Genomic DNA, 25,160 nt, shown 5'->3' with positions numbered 1-25,160 from the left:
CAATTCCGTCAGTGTATTTATTTGTTTTAACAAAAGTCCATGGCAGCTAAATAAACAGGCACTCTATTTCCTTAGAAAGGAATTCTGTATTCCCTACCCACTTTCATAAGAAAAGATTTTTACATAAAAAAATCACAAAACACAACCTCAGACAGACGGTATGTCTAAAAATGTCCTCCTTTAGCAACTGATTTCTGGCTTTTTTTGGCTGTGACCATGACATACAAAAGTTCTCGGGCCAGGGACTGAACCCAAGCCACAGCAGTGACAATGCCAAGTCTTTAACTACTAGGCCACCAGGGAACTCCTTTCAGCAACTGATCTTAATTTCATATTGATATGTTTGTTTAAATCAGAAGCTGATGAAAATCTTAACTGCAAATTCATTTCTACGTACTCTGAATCAGCCGTGACGCTACTTAAGGCACAATCCAACAGGCCAACTCTGCCTCGCGTCCTCGGGTCCCAGCACTCGACTCGGCCCTGAACAAACACACACAGTCATTTACAAATAACAGCTGCTACTAGAAATTTCTATAAACAAATACATAGAAAAAAAGAGAAAAAAAGACTTATTAACACTATCTCATGGGGAATAAGAATTTACCTTCTTTTTACTTATACTCTTTTTAGTTTAGTTACATGTTTTATCATGAGCTGCATTTCTTTCATAATTAAAAGAAAAGAGAAGTACCCGTTGTGGCGCAGCGGAAATGAATCCAACTAGTATCCATGAGGATGCAGGTTCAATCCCCGGCCTCATTCAGTGGGTTAAGGATCTGGCATTGCCGTGAACTGTGTAGTCATAGACGTGGCTTGGATCCAAAGTTGCTGTGGCTGTGGTGTAGGCCAGTGGCTACAGCTCCAATTAGACCCCTAGACTGGGAACTCCCATATGCCACAAGTGCGGCCCTAAAAAGAAAAAAAAAGACAAAAAATTGATAATAATTTGACTAAAGAAACCTAAACTTCATCCATAAGGTTGGTTTAATAAAATAATAAACTGCAGCACACTCGAGCAATAGCATCTTAAGCATCAGTTTATTTTATTTATTTATTTATCGTCTTTTTTTGCCTTTTCTAGGGCTGCTCCCACGGCATATGGAGGTTCCCAGGCTAGGGGTCTAATCAGAGCTGTAGCCGCCAGCCTACGCCACAGCCACAGCCACGCCAGATCCAAGCTGCGTCTGCAACCTACACCACAGCTCACAGCCACGCCGGATCCTTAACCCACTGAGCGAGGTCAGGGATCGAACCCACAACCTCATGGTTCCTAGTCGGATTTGTTAACCACTGCGCCACGATGGGAACTCCATTAAGCATCAATTTAAAAAAACTAGTTTAGCTCTATAATTGCAAGCACCAATATATAAAGATGTACATTATATACCATTACTTTTTTTTTTTTTTTGCTTTTATAGAGCCACACCTGCAGTATATGGTAATTCCCAGGCTAGGGGTCTAATCGGAGCTATAGCTGCCAGCCTACACCACAGCCACAGCAACTTGGGATCCAAGCTGCATCTGCAACCTACATCACAGCTCAAGGCAACACTGGATCCCTGACCTACTAAGGGAGGCCAGGGACTGAACCTGTATCCTCATGTATACTGGTCGAATTAGTTGCCGCCGCCGCCACCAGGGGAACTCCCATGTACCATTACAATTTTTAAAGAGACAAATGAAAATCTGTGATATAATTTCAATTGTGGGAAAAACTTTAAAAAACCTATGACTACCACATATGCATACCTGCCAATACATAAACAAACAAAACTGAACGGGGAATACGGGAAACCCGAAAGAGCCACCACGCGTGGAGGATGTGGTGCCTGCAAGGCACAGAGGGGCACTTTTTAAAAAAATGTTTTTAACATATTTGTCTTTTTTTGGACTATGAATATTTAACAACATTGTAATTAAAATGCAAATGTAGGAGTTCTCTTGTGGTGCAATGGGTTAAGGATCCAGCATCGTCACTGCAGAGGCTGAGGTCGCTGCTGTGGCGTGGGTTCAATCTCTGGCCGAGCAACTTCCACAAGCTGCAGGTGTGACCACAAAAATAAACCAAAAAAAACGTGCACATCTAGGAAAACTCCTGACAAGTATTAAGGACACTGCTTCAAAGATATTGCAGTTTAAAAAGAAAGTGTGCATTTGTTGAATGCTACTCTATAGGACATACAAATGGCAACTCCTCACACTTTGACAGCTGAGTATTTTCCAATAGTTGTTGCACAGGATTCTTCACCAGCCCCTCTATAAAGGGGGCAAGGTGATAAGTAGTATCACTTCCATTTCACCGATGAGACAAACAAGCCTCTGGGAAAGCAATTCACTTATAAGACGAATAAGCAGCAGAGCCGGGACTCCACGACATACTGCCCCCTGTTGAGAACAAAAGTGGCCGTCGCCCTGCTCCCCTGGAGCTGGCAATACAGCAGCGACATTGCTCCAGCTCAGGGTGCTGACTGCCAACGCACGGCAAACCCGACGTGCGAGGGACAGTCTACAGCCAGAGGACGGCTGCGTCTGCGTGGCCGTGACACACCATCCACACGCAAGACACCCCAGCGGCTTCCTCGGCACCTGCCCTTAGGAACCAAGCAAGCCTGTCTGCCAACGAAACTCCATTCGTTCCCAAATGCAGAGCAAAGATCTTAAAACAAAGTCAACGGGTGCTTACCTCTATTGTTCCCGTGGCAAACAAGCCGTGCGCTGAATTTATGTCACAAACATTATTCTCCCTAAAACAGCGAAGTCATGAGGGAGAGAGTATTAGCAACTACTTTAGAGAGAGGGCTCCCAATTACGCTTCTACATAAACAGCCAACCCGGAGTTCCGATTGTGGCTCAGTGGAAAGGAATCTGACCAGCATTCATGAGGACACGGGTTCGATCCCTGGCCTCACTCAGTGGGTTAAGGATTTGGTGTTGCCGTGAGCTGTGGTGTAGGTCACAGACTCAGCTCAGATCTGGTGTTGCCGTGGCTGTGGTGTAGGCCAGCAGCTCCAATTCCCCAGCCTGGGAACCTCCATATGCCTCAAGGGCGGCCCTAAAAAGACAAAAAAATAGAAAATAAACAGCCAACCCAATTCTGTGGACAAAAGACAGCAGAGTCCCTCACTAACCGCATATGAAAAGCAAGCCATCAAAGGGTTAAGCGCTCGGCACACAGTCCCCAGGACTTCAGATCCCTGGGGCACACTCTAGGGACTGAAACAAGGAAAGCTTTCTTCAAAATTACTATTCCGCCACCACAGGGATCAATTTCTCAACATATTTTTCTCCCAAACAAAAAGAATACAGGCCATCACTGCACCAATCCTGAGATGTGACCAGCTTGAGTACACTGATCTAAGCTCATTTCTTCCCCCTGCAAAATGGTTATTTCACCAACTGCATATGACTACTGTGAGGATTAAATAAAAAAATCTACAAAATGCTTATTAGCACAGTGTCTAGAATTTACAAGACACTCAATAAATAAAAGCTGTCATTACAAACAGAAGATTCTGCAGCTAAAGAGCAAATAACTTTGTACTATTCTTGTTGTTGTTTTTTTTTTGTCTTTTTTTTGTCTTTTGTTGTTGTTGTTGCTATTTCTTGGGCCGCTCCCTCGGCATATGGAGGTTCCCAGGCTAGGGGTTGAATCGGAGCTGTAGCCACCGGCCTACACCAGAGCCACAGCAACGCTGGATCCGAGCCGCGTCTGCGACCTACACCACAGCTCACGGCAACGCCGGATCGTCAACCCACTGAGCAAGGGCAGGGACCGAACCCGCAACCTCGTGGTTCCTAGTCGGATTTGTTAACCGCTGCGCCACGACGGGAACTCCCAACTTTGTACTATTCTATGATGCACCATGAAGTTACCATAGTTTTTTGGGTTTTTTTTTTCCCGCTTTTTAGGGCCGCACCCACGGCATATGGAAGTTCCCAGACTTGGCTCGAATCGGAGCTGCAGATGTCGGCCTACACCACAGCCACAACAACGCAGGATCCAAGCCACATCTGCAACCTACACCACAGCTCATGGCCATACGGGATCCTTGACCCCCTGAGCAAGGCCAGGGATCGAACCCTCATCCTCATGGACACTAGTCAGGTTCATTACCACTGAGCCACAATGGAACCTCCTTTCTTTCTTTTTTTTTGAAAGAAAACAAGCGTATTCTAAGCCAATGTGAAAAAAATACCAGGAGTTTGCCTGGTTTCTATCACTCTATGTTCTTTCAACACTTAAAAATCCCTTTCCGGAGTTCCCTGGTGACCGAGTTGTTAAGGATTCAGTGTTGTTGCCGTCACTGTTGGCTCAGGTTCAATCCCTCGCCCAGGAATTTCTGTATGCCATGGGCACAGAAAAAAACAATAATAAAAAATTTTTAAATAAAAAATAAAAACCCCTTTCAAAGCAATAAGGAAAACCCAAGTCCTTTATCTACAGATGAGAAGGAATCCAACTCCCACTCTGCTAGCTGTGTGACCGTGAACAAGCTTCCTACCCTCTGAGTCTCAGCTGCCCTATCTGTTAAATGGAGGTAATAATAGTACCTACTGCAAAAGTTTAAGTTTAAAGTGAGTGAATATATATATTAAAAATGCTGAATGCCTGGCACACAGTAGGTGCTTTCGCTATTGTTATTGCTATTACTCAGTATTATTAATACTATGACAGACTCATTCCTGAAGTATTTCTCTTTGAACAAAAGCATAAACCGTAATACAGAAAAAGAAAACCTGAAAAAACCTTAAGTACCTGCTAACGAAGACATTAAAAATAAAAACTAAAAAATGGCACTCCAAACAAGTTAAATCAAAATTTCGCCGTAAGAGAAAACAGCACAAAACTAAACCGTAAATAAAAATGTAAAGAGTACTGCAAAAAATAACACACTGAATTTTTGGGATGCGTATGAAATTTTTTGCGTACATTTAAAAAACCTTTTCTTCCCCTAATTTTAAGATATCACCAGGTCTTGTAGTACATTTTTTGTATAAGAAAAAATTTCACGTTAATCTTACCTAAGTTGCCCTGAGCTCTGCAACTGAACGCAACATGTTATCTGACAATAGCCTGGGCATCCAGCTCCACCTGCTGGCCGAAAGAATTACAGCGCCAATCTTAAAATACTCACGCAGCATCAGTCTGCAGAGGATTCAGGTACCGTCCCTGCTCCAAGTTTAATCGGTAAACTTCAGAGCTGCAAAACAAGGAATAAAGTTACAAATCCAATAAACTATAATGAACTTCTCAAGTCAATAAAATTTTTAGAAATATGTACCTATCATAAAGCATCATTTTCGTCTGCAAAACTGATACAAAAATGTATTCAAAACCTAAAAAATGATTATCTTGTGAGTTTGTTTCCACATAAAACTGATGTAAACCACCCAGGTGCCAAGGAAACATTATGAAGTCGTCAAGTAGAATATTATTTACAAATAACAAGGGAATACAAGATACAAAGTGTATCTGTAAGTGTATATACAAAAAGGCTACAGGGAGTTCCTGCCCTGGCCCAGTGTAAACAAATCTGACTAGCATCCATGAGGACGCAGGTTCAATCCCTGGCCTCACTCAGTGAGTTAAGGATCCGGCATTGCTGTGGCTGTGGTGTAGGCTGGAGGCTGTAGCTTCAATTCAATCCCTATCCTGGGAACCTCCAAATGCCATGGTTGTGGCCCTAAAAATACACACAGACACACACACACAAGACTACAAAGGGAGTTCCCTGCTGGCTCAGTGGGCTAAGAATCCGGTGTTGTCACTGCTGTGGTTGGAGTTGGTGCTGCATCTCAGGTTTGATCCCTGGCCCTAGAATTTTTATATGCTGCAGGCGCAGCCAAAAACAGAAAAAACGACTACAGGGGAATAACGAATCAATACTATTAATAAAGGTTTTCTCTGGATAGCATAATCATGGGATTTTTTTCTTCTGTATACTTTTTTACATTTTCCCAATTTTCTAAAATGTGTACCTATTATTTTTGTAATCATAAAGAAGGCAGCATTTAGGAATAAAAAGTTTTTAGATGCATGCAATGGGGCTAGGATACTGACTTCACGCCTGCTGGGTTACCCGCATGTCTCCGGCTTTAGAGCACCATGCTTATAAAAGCCAAGGGCGGAACGCCTCAGTGGGCCAGTCCCTCGGGAACTCCGCCCCCCCAGCAAATGCGAGGCAGGGATCACGTCTTCTTCTCCTAATCCCTCTCCTCCGTGTCAAGAACACAGGTGGCTTAGGGAGGTGGGAAGAAAACAAAGGAGGATCAGACGCAATAAATACCTTGCACCGACAAAGTACAGGTCGCAGGATGGATAATGGTACGAGAAATCGCGCCCAAACTTTGGTATTCTGGTTTTGTAGTAGAAACCCGATTGGGAATGAAATTCAATATATCTATCGTTATGTAGGAAGACAATCTGAAACAAAACAAGAAAATGAGTTTGCTGAGGTTTCCAGGTGAAGTGTTTTACTTCATTGTCATCACCGAAACTGGCAAAGCAAGACCACTGATTTCTCTCCCCCTCCTCTGCCTCTCTGTAAACACACGTGTACACACAACCTGTCCTCACGGTCAAGACCTGTGTTTAAGACTCAAACCTCTCCATTAGGTACTGAAGGCCTTCCTGCATCCTAGCTAGCTGTGCGTGTGGTTTTTTGATTTTCGCAAACCTCACCTTCTAACGCAAAGACGCACCGCAGCTCTCCTTCTCGGACCTGGCAGCAGCACTTACTTCCTAATGCTGAACACTGCTCAGTGACCTCGACAAGTGATTTCCTAGTTTCCCTAAGAACACACTGTAATCATCTCACGATTATCACACAGGGTTTGATATACTCCTCACATAAACTTAACCTTAACGTACTAAAACAGGCATCTTAAAAATCTGATTTTAAATGGTATTCGAAAGCAAATTTATCAATTTCTAGAGAAAATACCTTAAAAAATCACATGTTCCAAAACATATGCTACATGGCCACCATGGGCAAAAGGATGCGTCACAGCCTGCAGGACGCAAGAGCTCCGTCAGCTCTGGTCATTCTACTTTCCTTCAAGGTGGCATCTGACATCCCTCAGAACTTTTCATTTTAGTAGGACTGGGTCACTTGGTTGTTCAGCACAAATGATCACAACCTTGTAGATTAACTATACTTCAATAAAACTTAAAATTGGAAAAAAAATAAAATTAGGAGTTCCCAACAGCAGAAACGAATCCAATTAGGAACCATGAGGTTGCGGGTTCGATCCCTGGCCTCACTCAGTGGGTTATGGATCCGGTGTTGCCGTGAGCTGTGGTGTAGGTCGTAGACTCGGCTCTGATCCTGCGTTGCTGCAACTGTGGTGTAGGCTGGCAGCTACAGCTCCAATTCGACCCCTAGCCTGGGAACCTCCATATGCTGTGGGTGTGGCCCTAAAAAACAAAAATAAAATAAAATCATGGTAAACTATAAAAAATTTTTTAAAAATAAAAATGATGTTTGTAAATGCTCAAAAAAATAAATCTGAGGTTTGAATTGTCAAAAAAATAAACTGAATAAGGCACTTTACTGGCAATCTTATAACTATTAAAAATTACCACAAGGTTCAACGATGCACTAATGGTACCAAAGAAGAAAAAAAGAAAACATATATATATATATATATATATATACACACACACGTTTATATATGCGTGTGTGTGTGTATATTAGCTGTGTCTTAAACTGTTTCACTATATACTACAACCACTTGCAGGATTAAGAAAGTTAAACATACAACACTGCTATTTTACTTTTTATATGAATAACAAAATGAAAGCAACCTGGCAAATAAAACCAGTTTAAATGCAACAATGAAAAGCACACATCCAGAATATAAGAGTCTAAAAAGACGACTTCTACCAACTCTCTTTCTTTAATTGAAGTATCGGGGCTCTACACTATCGCATAAGGTGTACGTATGACTACGCTGCACTCCCCACTGCTAAAGATGACACTCCGTCCACAGTTACTATACAACACTGGCTGTATCCCCTGCATTGTCCACTATACCCTTGCAGCTCGCTTTACACCTAATGGCTTGTCCCTCTTAATCCCCCGCCTCCCCACGGCCCATTCCCCACCCCGATCCCCGCTGGTAACCACGAGTCCCGTCTCCATATTTGTGTCTGCCTTTTTTTTGCTATATTCACTAATGTGTCGTATTTTTAAGATCCAAATATAAGTAATATTTGTCTTTCTGTCTGACTTGTCTTTCTTTTTGTATTTTCTTTTGTATTTGTCCTTCTTTGTCTGACTTATTTCACTTAATATAATGCCCCTCCAAGTCCATCAATGCTGCTGCAAATGGCAAGATTTCATTCTTTTCTATGAGTGAATAGCTACCAATTCTTAAAAATATAGATAAGGTTTCATTCATGTGTGATACGGAAAACCTGTTTCGTAATTAGACTGGCCAAAGGCTGTCTCTATCACCACTCTTACGTAATGGGACAAACTGAACTATACTAACAGAAAACAATAGGTTTTATTTTACTACACGGTCGTTTTTTTAAAGGTCGCACCCATGGCATTTGGGAGTTCCCAGGCTACTGGTCAAACTGGAGCTACAGCTGCCAGCCTACGCTACGGCCATGGATTTGTTTCTGTTGCGCCCCAATGGGAACTCCCACTCAGCCTTTTTTTTTTTTTTTTAACCTTTTTGTCTTTTTAGGGCCACACCCACGGCATATGGAGGTTCCCAGGCTAGGGGTCTAACCGGAGCTGAAGCCGCCGGCCTACACCACAGCCACAGCAACACAGGATCCCAGCCGCATCTGCGACCTACACCACCGCTCACGGCAAGGCCAGATCCTCAACCCACTGGGCGAGGCCAGGGATTGAACCCGCAACCTCATGGTTCTTGGATGGATTCGTTAACCACTGAGCCACAACGGGAACTCTAGCCCACACAGCCATTTTTAATTTAACAATGGGATCATAAAAATACTTATAAAACTAAATGCCACTCATTCATTTCTTGAGCAAAGGCAGTACGAACCACTGCTGTAAAGCATACCTTTGAATAGTCATCAGACAAAGTTTCAAAGGTGACAACTGAAAAATAAGAAATGGTAGGGAAAAAAAATTACCAATAAAATAAAAACTTGATGCAAAGATTCTAATTCTACACAAACATTATATACAAATGCAGAGTTCTTCTTTCTTTTTTGCCCCACATAAAACAAGAACTGAGTTGTCATGCTATACTGCCGCCAAAACACCACATGCAAAATAAAGCTTTATAATTTCTTAATAAAGATCAACTAGATTTTTCTAGAGAACTGAAGCAAATTAAATAATAAATTCGCAAAACACAAACTCGCCAGTTCTTCTGAGATGGTCAAAGTAAAATAACAGATATTAAAAACACAAACACATTCGCTTAAAATAGGTAACAGTAACTTCCTACTCATTCGTAATATACCTGCTAAACAAAAATAAAGATTGAAAAGTTATTAGTGGGACATGGAGTTTGGCTTTTTTGGTTTTTGTGTTTTTTTGCCCTTTTTAGGGCCGCACCCTCAGCAAATGGGAGTTCCCAGGCTACAGTTCGAACTGGAGCTGTAGCTGCTGGCCTGTGTCATAGCCACAGCAATGCGAGATCCAAGCCACATCTGCAACCTACACCACAGCTCATGGCAATGCCGGATCCTTAACCCACTGAGCGAGGCCAGGGATCGAACCCATATCCTCATGGATACTAGTAGAGCTTGTTACCACTGAGCCACAACAGGGACTCCTGGTTTGTTTTGGGTTTTTTGTTTGTTTGTTTTTTAAGAAGAGTGAAGTAAGTTAGGAGAATACCCATCTCATTAACTTCTTTTCCCTCATTCTCAAGTATGAGGCCACCTGATAAAAAAATACCTGAGCTTGGAGTTCCCAATGCAGTTCAGCAGGTTAAGAACCCGACCAGTATCCACGAGGATGCAGGTTCGATCCTTGGCCTTGCTAGTGGGTAGGTCGAAAATGAGCTGTGGCGTAGGTCAAAGATGTGGCTCGGATCTCACGCTGCTGTGGCTGTGGTGTAGGCAGGTAGCTGCAGCTGCAATGCAGCCCCTAGCCTGGGTACTTCCATGTGCCGAGAGTGCGGCCCTAAAAAGAAAAAAAAAAAAAAAAAAAAAAAAAAAAAAACAAAAACACTCTTGAGCTTTCCCTCAAACCGCCCTCTGTGCGGGGAGAATGCTAAGACAGCCCCCCGTCCTTCCTTCTGCCTCATACAGGCCCCTCCTCTGGAGAGTGCAGGCGGCCCTGGGGAAGTGATGAGACACCACCCTTGTGACTATGTCACATTAAACAGCAAAGGAGAGATTTATAATCACATGAGCCCTTTAAAAGTAGCGTTTTCTGCAGTTCCCTTCGTGGCTCAGGGAAAACAAATCTGACCAGCGTCCATGAGGAGACAGGATCGATCCCTGGCCTTGCTCAGTGGGTTAAGGATCTGGCGATGCGGTGAGCTGTGCCGTAGGTCGCAGACGCGGCTGGGATCCTGCAGCGCTGTGGCTGTGGTGTAGGCCAGCAGCTGCAGCTCCAATTAGATCCCTAGCCTGGGAACCTCCATATGCCTCGGGTCTGGCCCTAAAACGACAAAAATAAATAAATAAATGTAGAGTTTTCTTCAGTTCCCTTGTGGGGCAGTGGGTTAAGTATCTGGCGCTGTCACTGCAGTGGCTTGGGTCACAGCTTTGGTGCAGGTTCAGTCCCTGGCCCGGGAACTTCTGCATGCCGTCAGTGCAGCAAAAAAAAAAAAAAAAAAAGGCAGTTTTCTCCAGCTGACGGCTGAAGGGAAAGTCGGAGAGCCTCGGAGCACAAGAAGGCTCCAGTGGGCGGTTGCTGGCCTGAGGAAGGAGGGGGCCGGCGAGGAGGAACGCAGGCAGCCTCCGACGCCGCGAGCGGCCAGCAGCACACAGGACCCTCGGCTACGACCGCAAGGAAGCGCACTCTGCCAACGACCTGCAGGTCTGAAAAAGGATCTTGCCCAGGGCCTCGGGCGGGGTCCCGCCTGGCTGACACCTCGAGTTCAGCGCTGAACAAAGACTTCAGCAAAGCCTGGACAGACTTCACCCACAGATTTTTTAATTTGCTACATTTACAGTAATTTGTTACACAGCAAAGAAAACTAACACAAAACTCATGAACGTTTGGTTTTTAGTTTTTGGTTTTTTCTCTTGTTTTTTTTTTCTTTTCCCCATGTGCATTTTGAACAGCAAAAAAGCAGCCAAATATAAAAACTACTTTTATGAATTCAAATTTAACCTCTTACTTACCCTCTGAATCTAAACATCTTTCGAACTTCAAGGATAACTGATAGGTGTCATAACATCGAACGCGAGGTTTATACGTTCCTGTAAAAAAAAAGGAACGTGACGGTAAAACCTAAAGGACATACTTTTTAATTATCAATATCCTGCAGACGTGCTGAACACACTTTCTGTTTTGATTCCTTATAAGCCTATCAAACAAAATGGTTTCAAAAGCAGCCTTCCCCACAGGCCAAAGAGAAAAGAAATAAAGGAGAGACGCAAACGAGACAGAGAAAACAAAACACAAATAACTAACCTACGTCACAAATACTCTAACAAAGTAGACTAAAACACTCAATGGCAAAGATGAAAGATGGTCAATATCTGCATTAGGACGTTCAAAAAAGTTCTGCTTTCAGGAGCTCCCTGGCCTGGGAGTTCCCACTGTGACGCAGTGGAGATGGATCTGACTAGGATGCCTGAGGATGCAGGTTCCATCCCTGGCCTCGCTCAGTGGGTTAAGGATCCAGTGTTGCCATGAGCTGTGGTGTAGGTCGCAGACTCGGCTCAGATTCTGTGTTGCTGTAGCTGTGGTGTAGACTGGCAGCTACAGCTCCCATTTGACCCCTAGCTTGGGAACTTCTATATGCTGTAGGTGCGGCCCTAAAAAGACCAAAAATACCCACAAAACAGCATAGAGTATATATATACACACACACATACTCTCTATATAATATATATATATAATCTACGGTCTATATTCTAAACATAAAACTGAAGGCTGAGAGATATGGCTAAGGTCAGTGCTGAATAACCACTGACACAAGACAAGAGAGACTGGGACACGGTGTAGAAAGTTCTGCCAAAGAAAGCGGTTGTGAAAGTGATATAGATGGACGATGTTAAGCCAGCAAAAACAGTAGGTGGACAATACACAGGATTCACGCGCCAAGATCACCGCCAAAAAAGGGTACGTAATGCTCCTCTAAATTATAATACATTAAAAGTTCCCTCTATCCCCGGCTTTTTGATACCGATGGCACTGTCAACGTAAAATCTTAGTGACAGAAAAAATTACTAGTACATGATAGAGAAAGTCATCACGACAAAAGGGACCTTTCCCGGAACTCCCATTCCTTGTTGGTGGCGTAGAAAATGATGCGACCACTTTGGAAAAACATCTGGCAGTTTCTTATCAAACTAAATCACCTATCCTGTGACCCCAAAAATGTCCTCAAAACAGACTCGCACGAGTTCATGCATGTTTTACCAATAACAGCCAAAGAATGAAAACAGCCCAGGTGTCCAGCAGATGAGAATAAAGAGGGGCGTATTCCTACAAGGAATAATTCCATTTGCTAATAAAAAAGGAGCAATCTACTGACGCATATGATGACGGGAATGATCTCAACTAGGAAGTCCTAAGTGAGATAAAGGCTACACAGAAAGAATACATGGTGTACGACCGCACTTGCATAAAGTTCTGAAACAGGTTATACGTGTCCGTGGCGAAAACATCAATCGCAGTGGCGGCTGGCTAAGCACGGATGGCAGCAGGACCGCTGGCGAGGGCCATGAAGTTAGTTCCTGGGTGAAAGGAATCTTTTGGGCTGAACAGGTGTATGCATTTGCCCCAACTTACCAGACTTAAAATCAGTGTATTCCACTGTATATAAATTTATCTTAAAAAAAAAAAAAAAAAAAAAAAGCCATAAGCAAACACTGAATTCTAGCACCAACGTACGTGCTCAAGTATTTAAGGGTGACGTATAGTAATATCTCCAACGTACTCTGAAAATGCATCAAAAACAGGATAGGTTGATGGACAGCAGAAGGACAGATAGATACGTGATAAAGCAAATTGAGCAAGCTACGGAAGAATCTAAATGGTAGGTCCAACTTCTTCACATTTCTATTAAGTTTTTTAATAATAAAATGTTAGGGTAATTTTTTGAAAGTGACCTTTCCCACCATAGCATTTCTTGCTATGAAATGTCTGTAAATCGTAACTGAAAAGGCGCTTACCAGTTGCTAAAATATACTGTCCGTCTTTTGACACCTTTATAGTGGTACAAACAGTAGGCATTTCAAAATCTTGAATGAGTTCGATCCTCCTACGGACATCTAGAGAGAGAGAGAGAGAAAACGGGGAACTGGTTTAACGACCCTGTGCTCATCCTGTGTCAGAGGAAGACCAAGAACTCAGAGCAGTCCCCGCAGACCAGCGGACAACGGCGCCCTGCTTCCCAGCCGTGGGAAGGCACACGACACAGCACCACCCATGACACTGCAACGTTTCCTCTTAGCTCATACCTTATTTTGCTAAACGAAGTATTTTATTTTACTTTTCAAAGAGGAAAAAGTACCATCATTAAATTGTTTTTTTTTAATGTCCACAAGATGCATCAAACCTCCAACTTTAAGCCCTGGATAGCAGGGGAACATAAGAAACATTAAAAGGGAGTTCCCTCCTGGCTCAGCAGGTTAAGGACCTGGCATTATCACTGCTGTGGCTCTGGTTACAGCTGTGGTGCAGGTTCGACCCCTGGCCCCGGAACTTCCGAATGCCACAGGCACAGCCAAAATAAAAAGAAGAGACATTTAATCACTATTGTTATTTAACCATGGCGAATACAAAAATCTTTACCATCTTCTCAAGAGTAACAAGTTTAAATCTTTAAAAACTTAAGTTTATGTAAGAAACTGCCACCAAGATGACTCTGGCCTCTTTCTGGCAGTGCTGATCTGCAGCCAAGAGGATCCAGGCTGGAGTGGGACCGAGCGCAGCCTCTCTGGGTCAGGATGCTGAAATGCGCTCATACCAAAACTGGCTCCCTGCCGAGGCCCCGTCACGGCTCAGTGGGAACAAACCCGATTAGTATCCATGAGGACATGGGTTTGATCCCTGGCCTCACTCAGTGGGTTAAGGATCTGGCGTTGCCAGGAGCTGTGGTGTAGGTTGCAGACACGGTTGGGATCTGGCATTGCTGTGGCTGTGGTGTAGGCCAGTGGCTACAGCTCTGATTTGACTCCTAGCCTGGGAATCTCCATATGCCGTGGGTGCGGCCCTAAAAAAGACAAAAAAAAAAACAACTGATCTTACAAGCCTATCTTCCCCACTGCCATAACCTAAAAAACCAAAATCTCCTACAATGATCTCTCATTGTTCATGTTTACATGTCTTCTACGTAAAATTACCTCATTCAGAAAGAAAATGCTCATTGTCTCTTTATCTCAAAAACTGACAAGTGGATTTACGGAGTGGAAAAGTTTTTGATACACTGGAAAACAAAGCAATTAGGGAACCGTTCCGAGAGCGAGCCAGGACCTCCTGCACCCCTGCACGTGACTGCAAGGCCCTGGCCCCTCCCCTACCTGAGCCATTTCTCAGCTTTATGTATGTGGCTGGGAACCTAGACAGGTGAGTCGCCACTAGACAACATTCTTGCTTACTGCTGGCCATAAAAGCATCGGCCTGCCCAAGTTCAGTGTTCCTCAGCTGCAACACAGACCCACTCTGTGCAGAGCCACCCACGTGGGCCACACTGAATGTCCCTGGGGAACTTCAGGCCAGGGGGCTGACAGAAGAACGCAAGGGCCCATACATACTACCTGCTGTGTCACGTGAGTAACAGAGTCCCTGTCTCTGATCCGGGAGTCCTAGTCTTCTGCTGTCATCCATGAAACTGCTACAGGCTTCATGTCATCCAGGAAACTGTTAGAGGTTAACTTCCTAGTGTGTAAGCAGGTAAGTCCAGCCCCGTACCCACAGACTCTATCAACCACAACAAAAGATGTCTTTAGAAGGATGGAGCTCCCATTGTGGCGCAGCGGAAATGAATCCAACCGGGAACCATGAGGTTCCAGCTTCGATCCCTGGCCTTGCTCAGCAGGTTAAGGATCTGGCGTTGCCGCGAGCTGTGGCGTAGGTTTCAGACACGGCTCGGATCCCGCATTGCTGTGGCTGTGGTGCAGGCTGGCAGCAACAGCTCCAATTAGACCCCTAAGCCTGGGAACCTCCATATGCCGCGGGTGTGGCCCTAAAAAGACCAAAAGACAAAAAAAAAAAAAAAAAAGGTATCTTAAGAAGGAAAAGAGCAAAAAGTTTATTTTCCACTGCATTAACTCCACTGCATTTTTGTAAACCTTCCCTTAAATATGATAATAATATGTGAGCAAGAGCATTCTAACAGGAATCAGAAATGAAGCAGAAATGAAAAACGGTACTCACCAACATCTTTCTTCTGTAGGGCTCTCTTCTTCCTGTCAGAAAGCCACTAAAGAAAATGAAGAGACTTTATTTAAAACCTATGTACTTGAATTGTTTTTCTGCTTACAAAAACAATACATGCTCACACCAAAAAATGTAACATGGAAAATGAAAATATTCTGTAATCCTAATTGTACTGTTAACATATCCCAGTATAAGGATTTTTTTTCCTGGTATATATTTTAAAAATTAGACAACACATTGTCAGTACTGAGATTTACACAAGAGAAAACTAATCCACCTGATCAACCTACGGGAGAGCAGTGAGCTTCAGGCGTCATGGGTTACAACTAATACGGGGAACAACTTTAAGTGAAATTTTAAAGAGCAAAACATTAAATGGAGAGAGTTTCTTAAAGACTTTAAAATATACTTCTACAAAAGGTAAAATAGATAACTGAACAAATACATGACACATGATAATAAAAAATAACACTCTTAAAAGTCATATTCATTGCTACCAGGTTTTGCTCATTTCAGCGAGCCGCCTCAGTCCGCTGCATGGAAGCGCTAATCAATTATGATTCCTTTAGAGCAGGGGTTCTCACCTAGGGGCAATTTTGTCCCCAAAGGGCACCTGGCAATTATTTATTGATTTGTTTATTTTTGGCTGTGCCCATGGCATACAGCAGCTCTTGGGCCAGGAATCAAACCTGCGCCACCACAGCGAGCCAAGCCACAGCAGTGACCACGCCAGACCCTTAGCCTGCTGCGCCCGAGAAGAACTCCCCCTGGCAGTTGTTAAAGAAGTAGCTCCTGACACCTACTGGGCAGAGGTCAGGGATGCTGCCATGGCTCCTACAACTCGCAGGACAGCCTGTACAATGCACTGTCCAGCCCCAAATCTCAATAACGATGAGGGTGAGACACTCTACCCTCGAGAAATGAAAGAACAGCAAGAGAAAAATTAGCAGGTGTCATTTCTAAAGCACAAACCCAATGTACAGCCGGTGTCAGACACGGGACATTACAGTCCTCAGGACTCTCTGGTCACAGAGAGTCTCTCCTGAAGGCCCTCATGTGACGCCGAGGCAGGGCTACCTTTGAGCCTGTGCCCCTCCGACGGGCCTGGGTCCGAGCCACAGCTCTCCACCTGCCTGTGTATTTAGTGTGCTGATTTACACATCGGGGCTGGTCTCTGTGTTTCTGTTCCTCTGACCTCAGCTTAGGCAATAATGCTTCGATTAACAGTGACATTAAACTGTACTGGCCCTCTCTTGCGCGTGTGCTCTCTCGCTCTGTCTCTCTCTCTGTCTGTTTTCTTTACATCAACCTGATACAAGCAAAACACAGGTATCTGACCAGGGCTTCTCCTTAACAGGTGATTCAATTTCCTCTTCTCAGAGAGTTATGCATGGCGGGGGCAGTTCACTCAATAACTGGGCTCGCACATCGTGAGCTTGGGGCAAAGAGCAGGGGACTAAAATTTCCTTCTCAATGGAAGCCTGGGCCCCTAAAGGGCCTGAAATTCCGCACCACAGTGATGAAGGGAAGGAAAGAAAGTTCACTCCAGTTTCTGTACAAACCAACAGCATGTAACAGGACAGCACAGAAGACAGGGAGCTGGCAGGGACTGGAACAGTAAGTCCACATTTTAAACGTCCACCAAAGAACTGAAAGTTGTCACTGATTTCAGGCATCCTCTTTGGGTTCTGTAAAATTACAGCTAGTAAAGAATGGCACTTTTAAAATGAAAAAAAAAAGAAGAAAAAACTGGCACTTTACCAATGACAATGACAAGTGGTTTAACCAGAAACCTCGAAAAAGAGCTCTGGAAATGCTGCTGACCTCATTCTCTCACTGGACAGGCACCTCCCCACGTTGTAAAGAAAAAGGAAAAAAGCCCCTACTTGACCTTACATTCGAAGAAGGCAAAGCCAAAGTGGAAATATGTTGATTAGTCAGAATTCCTTTAAAAGAAGATTCAGGGGGAGTTCCCTTTGTGGCTCAGGAGTTAACGAACCCAACTAGTATCCATGAGGAGGCGGGTTCAATCCCTGGCTTCGCTCAGTGTGGGTTAAGGATCCAGCGTTGCCATGAGCTGTGGCGTAGGTCACAGATGCAGCTCAGATCCTGCATGGCTGTGGCTGTGGTGCAGGCCGGCAGCTGTAGCTGCGATTCGACCCCTAGCCTGGGAACCTCCATATGCCACAGGTGCGGCCCTAAAAAGACAAAAGACAAAAAAAGAAAAAGAAGATTCAGGGAAGGGGAGGGAATAGGATGGATGGGGAGTTTGGGGTTAGCAGAGGTAAACCAGTCCATTTAGAATGGATGAGCAATGAGGTCCTGCTGTACAGTACAGAGAGCTGTATTCACTTTCTTTGGATAGAACATCACGGAAGATAATAGGAGAAAAAAATGCATATATATATATATATATATATACACACACACACACACACATATGTATGACTGGGTCACTTTGCTGTACAGCAGAAATTGGCACAACATTGTAAATCAACTATATTTTAATTTTCAAAAATAATAAATTAATTAAAAAAAAAAAAGGCAGATTCAGAGAGATCCCCACACTAGGACACACACACCTGTTTACTCAAATTTCTACCTAATGTTTATTAGAACATCAAACCTTCAGTATCAAAAATAAAACGTTTGGCGTTCCCATTGTGGTGCAGCAGAAACAAATCTGACTAGGAACCATGAGGTTGTGGGTTCGATCTCTGGCCTCGCTCGCTCAGTGGGTTAAGGATCCAGCATTGCTGCAAACTGTGGTGTAGGTCGCAGACACGGCTCAGATCTGGCGTTGCTGTGGCTGTGGTATAGGCCGGCGGTTGCAGCTCCAATTAGACCCCTAGCCTGGGAGTTTTCACAAGCCGCAGGTGCAGCCCTAAAAAGCAAAAAAAAAAAAGGGGGGGAACTTTTGATCCTTTTTGTTCATGACCTTCCTCCTGGCCTCCAAAGTACCAATGCTCCACTTTCATTCTCAGCAACACCAGGGACCCAGTGGTTTGGATTCAAAGCCTAAAGAGTTCTCTCTTTTTCTGGCTGCATCCATGCATGGCATGCAGAAGTTCCCAGGCTGGGGATCAAACTCACACCACAGCAGTGACCCACCACAGCCATGACAATACCAGATCCTTAACTCACTAAGATATCAGCAACTCCCAAGTTCTCTCTCTCTCTCCTTTTTTTTTGGGGGGGGGGGTGTCTTTTTAGGGCCGCACCTGTGGCATATGGAAGTTCCCAGGTCAGGGAACGAATCAGAGCTGCAGCTGCCAGCCTACACCACAGCTCACGGCAACGCCAGATCTGAGCTGTGTCTGCGACCTACACCACAGCTCACGGCAACACCAGATCCTTAACCCACTGAGTAAACCACGGATCAAACCTGCATCCTCATGGATACTAGTTGGGGTTGTTAACCAATGAGCCATGGTGGGAACTCCATCCAAGCCCTCTCTCGATTCTTTCCTTCACCTCAACTGCTGTCTCCCCATCACTCTCAGCCCACCTCCGAGACAGCTCCATTACTGGCATCTTCTTGCTACCACCCCAGCCCAAGCCACCAGCCTCCAGTGGACCACCTAATGCATCCCCACTTACACCCTCCCCAGCTGCAGGACTCTGCCACACAGCAGCCAGTTAAAAACCCAACAACAGGAGTTCCCTTGTGACACAGCAGGGTAAGGACCTGGCCTTATCACTGCAACACTCAGATTGCTGCTATGGCACAAGTTCAATCCCTGGCCTGGGAACTACCACATGCCAGAGGCGTGGCAAAAAAAATAATTAATTAAAAATTTAAAAATAAATAAATTTAAAAAATAGCATCCAACAGCACAAAGAATAAAACTCTAACTTCCTACCTTGGCCTACAAGGCCCCCTCTGCAGCCTCACCTGCCCAACTCTCTCCCCTCACTGAGCCTCCCGCAGCCACAACCATGTCTCTGCTGTTCCTCCAACCTGCCGAGCATGCTCCCACTGTCCAAGTTTCTGCTTCAGTGTCACCTCCTGCACAGAGGCCGTCCCTGAGGGTTGAGTAAAAACCACTTTCTCTGAACACTTCACCCACAAGAGCCCTCTCCTAGACACTCAGCACTCAGAGCACTTCAGGACGTGAAGCTGTTCTGTTTGCTTACTTGTTATCCTTCTCTCCAGCCGGGAGCGAATCTGACACGTTCATCACGTATCCCAACACTCAGAACAGCGCTGCCTGCACGTACTCACTTCTCAGCAAATACACAGGATGAAAGAACAAAATGAGACAGATCATATTATATGACAAACAACTGGAGCATAAGGAGTTACCTGCCTGGATTCCTTTTTTTTTTTTTTTTTTGTCTTTTTTCTTTTTAGGGCCGCACCCACGGCATATGGAGGTTCCCAGGCTAGGAGTCTAATCGGAGCTGTAGCCACCAGCCTACACCACAGCCAAAGCCACGCCAGATCTGAGCCACATCTAGGACCTACACCACAGCTCACGACAACACCAGATCCTTAACCCACTGAGCGATGCCAGGGATCGAACCCACAATGTCATGGTTCCTAGTCGGATTCGTTAACCACTGAGCCACGACAGGAACCCCTGACCCAAATTCTGAGAAAAATCTTCTGCGGCTCACAGAAATTCCAAGCTAGGAGTCAAATCGGAGCTGCAGCTGCTGGTCTACACCACAGCCACAGCAATTCAGGGATCCGAGCTTCGTCTCCGATCTACACCACAGCTTGTGGCAATGCTGGATCCTTAACCCACTGAGCAGGGCCAGGGATCGAACCCGCATCGTCATGGATACTAGTCAGGGTCGTTTCCACTGAGCCACAACAGAGACTCCCATCTGAGAAGAACCTAATCACTGGCTCCAAATCTTTTCGGGTCAGACACAAGGACAAGTTACATTTATTCTGATTCCCAAGGGCAAGACTCAGACCAACAGCAGCACCCCAGAAAGTGGTATGTTTTAAAACAACAAGTAGTCTCAAAATGAAAAAGAGCTTCTACAAAAAGTGCTTTGACAGTGGCTTGACCCTGACTTTTAAGAAATAACATCCCAGCTTCAGAGTCTAGGTGTGTGACTCGGACAAAGCTACCGTTCCCCTCAGTGGATCTTTTGCATGTTTTAAACACGAAAGACTGGAAGAGAATCACTGACTTTCCAAGCCCCTTCCAATTCTTAGGTCCCAAGACTCAAAGAAATCAAGACAAGGTTCAGAAATACTGCCGTCTGCACCATAAATGCTGCAGATGCAAAGTCTGCCTTTCTCGTCACTGCTGTATTCTCGAACTTGCCATATAACAGGAATTCAACCAGCAGCTGTTGGGCGGGCATTAATATGGGAAGAAATAATCAACCGGTCCACGTTTTCCTCCTCGGTGTAGCAGCCACTGTGAACATCCTTAAAAGCCCAAAGGGACACCTCCTCTGTTCTAGAGAACTTTACCCCAAAAAAGTTAAGGCAAAGCTCATCGATCCTGATCTCCTCTGGGCCCAGCTTCTGGCGCGGTGACAGCTAGTCCTCGTCCCCCAGCACGGACTAGCTCCCCCGGGGCACCGTCACTCGCCAGTGGCCCTCCCTGAGTCTGGGGCTGACCCGGGCCCCGCTGAAACAGGTGGAATCGGCCAGGGACAGGGCCGAGGAGAGGGGCGGCTGCTCGGCGAGGAGCAGGACCCGGCAGGACTCACCTCGGGAAGGGACTTGCCACAGCTGAGGCTGTAAATCTTCACCTCGTTGAGGCTGGAGACCTGCATGGCGACGCCGAAAAGCTGCGGCCCGAGTTTTTGTCCAGGACCCGCTCCCTACAGGGCTCACGAGCATCAGAACCTTAGGTCCTCCTGGGGCGCCGGGGGAGCGTGGAGGCCATGCACAGCGTGGGGCGCCGGCGCGGGCGCTGAGTGATGACGCACTTCCGGGCGCCGGGGGTGGTGGACGCGTCCATCCCGGAAGCGGGAAGCTGGGGGGTTAGAGAAGAGGAACTAGCGAGGCCGGGGGTCTCTGGGCGACCTTAACGTGGGGAGAGCCAGGAGCCGCTCTCCCTCTTCTCAGCTAGGAGCGGAGGAAGCCTTTAGGGTCGCTGCTCTGGCCGAAGTGTCGAGGTCCCAAGGAGGGCGGTGCTGACCTGGCAGACCGAAGCCTTGAGGGGCGGGGGGTCAGGGATCCCAGGGAGAGAATGCAGCCTGTGAGCAAATTCAGAATGGAAGTGTGGTCCTTTCTCAGCAGTGTTTCTACAACATTACATTAAAAATAAATGCTTTTAAATGTTGATGTATTGGAGTTCCCATCCTGGCTCAGCAGTAACAAATCCAACTAGTATCCATGAAGATGTGGGTTCCATCCCTGGCCTGGCTCAGTGGGTTAAGGATCCCCTGTTGCTGTGAAACTCAGGTGTAGGTCACAGACGCCGCTTGGGTCCCACGTTGCTGTATCTGGCTGTGGTGTAGGCCGGCAGCTGCACTCCGATTTGACCCCTAGCCTGGGAACTTTCATATGCCCTGGGTGCACCCTTAAAAAAACAAAAAATTAAAAATCAAAAAGATTTGATGTATTAAAAGATAGTTGGGGAGTTCCCATCGTGGCTCAGTGGTTAACGAATCCTACTAGGAACCATGAGGTTGCGGGTTTGATCCCTGGCCTTGCTCAGTGGGTTAAGGATCCGGCGTTGCTTTGAGCTGTGGTATGGGTCACAGACAAGGACTGGATCCCCGTGTTAATGTGTCTGTGGTGTAGGCTGGTGGCTGCGGCTCCAGTTGGACCCCTAGCCTGGGAACCTCCATATGCCGTGGAAGCGGCCCTAGAAAAGGCAAAAATATATATATATACATAAAATAAAATAAGATAGTTATTTTCAGGAGTTCCCACTGTGGCACAGTGGGTTAAGAACCTGACTGCAGCAGCTCTGGTTATTGTGGAGGCAGGGAATGGAGGCTTGGGTTTGATCCCCAGCCTAGGACAGTGGGTTAAAGGCTCTGAGGCAGTTGTGGCATAGGCTGTCTGGGACTCAATCCTTGGCCCAGGAACTTCATATGCCTTGGGTTTGGCCATTTAAAAGAAAAAGAAAAAAAAAAAAAAAAGGTTATTTTCATCTCCATTCATTTAACATCCATCCTGTAGGGGAGCAAAATTTGCCCCCAAAATGTCTCTTTGGCATGCTGATTTCAGCGGAAAACAATCAAAGCCCAAAATAATGAAGAAAGGAAGAAATTTTGACCTCCTGGACTGCTTCAAAGAATGTAAATAGAGGACCTGGGAGCTGTGACCTAGACAACTCTAGTAAGACCTGTGTGGAAGGGGAAGACCCTTGCAAGTCTGTGAAAATTTCTTTCTGTGTTGCATTGTCTCTGCCTCGCCAGGCCAGCATTTGTTTACCAAACATTTGCTTTTTAATCTCCCTGTGATTTGCCTTCCTTGCCTTTGAAGCCCCAAACCACTGCCCCAAACATCTCTTTTTGTCTTTAGCCGAAGAGGTTGACAGTCAGGGGACTTAGTTTTCTGAGGCTTTCCCATGTACACATGCTATTAAACTTCTGTTGGATTTTCTCATATTAAGCAATATGATATCAATTTAGTTCTTAGGCCAGTCAAAAGAACCTAGAAGGGTAAGAAAAAATTTCTTCCTGGCAATCTCACTAAGTAAGGAAATAAAGGAAAAAGCATACTAAGAAAAGAAAAGGAAAAAAATTGACACAGCTTTGTAAATGAACTACACTTGAATTTTTTTTGATAGGGATTTCCCATCGTGGCTCAGTGGTTAATGAACCCGACTAGTATTCATGAGGATGTGTCTCTGGCCTCGCTCAGTGGGTTAAGGATCCAGTGTCACCAGGTACTGTCGCTGTGGTATAGGCTGGCAGTTGCATTTCTGATTCAACCCCTGGCCTGGGAAATTCCATATGCCATCAGTACGGCACTAAAATTAAAAAAATAAATAAATAAAGCTTCCTTTTTTTGTTAAACTAGGAATGGGCTCCTTTTTATTTTATTTCATTTATTTATTTTTAATTTTTATTTTTTTGTCTTTTTGCCATTTCTTGGGCCGCTTCCGCGGCATGTGGAGGTTCCCAGGCTAGGGGTCCAATCGGAACTGTAGCCGCCGGCCTACGCCAGAGCCACAGCCACGCGGGATCCGAGCCGAGTCTGCCACCTACATCACTGCACACGGCAACAGCAGATCCTTAACCCACTGAGCAAGGCCAGGGATCGAACCCGCAACCTCATGGTTCTTAGTTGGATTCGTTAACCACTGAGCCACGACGGGAACTCCGGATGGGCTCCTTTTTAAGTTTTTTTTATTATTTTATTGTATACAACTTTTTAAAAAAAGTTTTTTTGAAAGCCCACATCCATGGCATATAGAAGTTCCCAGGCTAGGCGCTGAATGGGAGCTGCAGCTGCTGGCCTACATCACAGCCACAGCAATGCCAGATCCAAGCCGTCTCTGCAGCCTTCACCACAGCTCAGAGCAACACCAGATCCTTAACCTACGGAGCGAGGCCAGAGACTGAGTAGCTACTAACCCACCAAACCACAGTGGGAACACCCTACTCTCCCAATTCTTTACCTCCATTGCCAATCTCCAAATTTTTTAAAATAAATTTTATTGGAGTATAGTTGATTTACAAGTAGTGTTAGTTTCAGGTGCATAGCAAAGTAAATCGTTTCTTCTCACATTCTTTTCCCATTTAGGCTATTGAGTAGATTACACTCTGCTAAACAGTTAGGTCTTTGTTACCTACCTATTTTAGATATAGTAGTGTATATCTAAACCCCCTAAATTATCTCTACCCCCCTTTTCCCCTTTAGTAACCATAAATTTGGTTTCAAGATCTTTGTGTCTGTTTCTATTTTGTTAGTTCTTTTGTACCCTTTTAAATTAGATTCCACGTATTAGTGATATTATACGATATTTGTCTTTCTCTGACTGACTTCACTCAGTCTGATAATCTCTAGGTCCATCCATGTTTCTGAAAATGGCCATTCTTTTTTTTTTTTTTTTTTTTTTTTTTTTTTTTTGTCTTTTTGCCATTTCTTGGGCCGCTCCCTCGGCATATGGAGGTTCCTACAATCGGAGCTGTAGCTGCCGGCCTACACCATGGCCACAGCAACACAGGATCTGAGCCGCGTCTGCAACCTACACCACAGCTCACGGCAACGCCGGATGGTTAACCCACTGAGCAAGGGCAGGGATCGAACCTGAAACCTCATGGTTCCTAGCTGGATTCATTAACCACTGCACCACGACAGGAACTCCCCATTCATTTTTTGTGGCCGAGTAATATTCCATTGTATTTCTGCACCACATCTTCTTCATCCACTCCTCTGTCCATGGACATGTAGGTTGCTTCCATGTCTTGGCTATTGTCAGTAGTTCTGCGATGGACAGGGGGGTGCATGTGTCTTCAAATGATGGGTTTCTCCAGACTGGTGCTCAGGAGTGGGATTGCTGGATCATATGATAGTTCTGCTTTTAGTTTTTCAAGGAAGCTCCATACTATTCTCCATAGTGGTTGCATCCATTTCCAAATCTTTCTAACTTTCAGATGTCAAATGCAGTCTTCTTGGTTCCTACAGAGGAGTTCAAATCCTATCCCCTCTCACCTGGCCCATTGCAATCCTTCTATTCTAGTCTTCCTGCCTCAAATCTGTCATCTCTCTAACTGATTTGA

The 25,160-nt window shown here is 45.1% G+C and overlaps 1 protein-coding gene across 1 annotated transcript in view; it reads right to left on the bottom strand.

The window, feature by feature from the left end:
* NOL10 (nucleolar protein 10) overlaps positions 1–21,404 on the bottom strand; it is a 95,205-nt gene extending 73,801 nt beyond the window's left edge. The window contains exons 1-9 of the mRNA XM_021087848.1: positions 21,183–21,404; positions 15,501–15,546; positions 13,295–13,393; positions 11,294–11,371; positions 9,046–9,083; positions 6,291–6,427; positions 5,139–5,204; positions 2,687–2,747; positions 398–483 (exon numbers count right to left, since the gene is read on the bottom strand). Coding sequence (XP_020943507.1) covers positions 398–483; positions 2,687–2,747; positions 5,139–5,204; positions 6,291–6,427; positions 9,046–9,083; positions 11,294–11,371; positions 13,295–13,393; positions 15,501–15,546; positions 21,183–21,248 — 677 coding nt within the window. The 5' untranslated portion in view covers positions 21,249–21,404. The remainder of the gene's footprint in view (positions 1–397; positions 484–2,686; positions 2,748–5,138; positions 5,205–6,290; positions 6,428–9,045; positions 9,084–11,293; positions 11,372–13,294; positions 13,394–15,500; positions 15,547–21,182) is intronic.

The sequence above is a fragment of the Sus scrofa genome, chromosome 3 (genome assembly GCF_000003025.6).
Source record: "Sus scrofa isolate TJ Tabasco breed Duroc chromosome 3, Sscrofa11.1, whole genome shotgun sequence".
Lineage (NCBI taxonomy): Eukaryota > Metazoa > Chordata > Mammalia > Artiodactyla > Suidae > Sus > Sus scrofa.
Note: the sequence above shows the minus strand (reverse complement) of the source record. Positions and strands in the feature narration are given on the sequence as shown.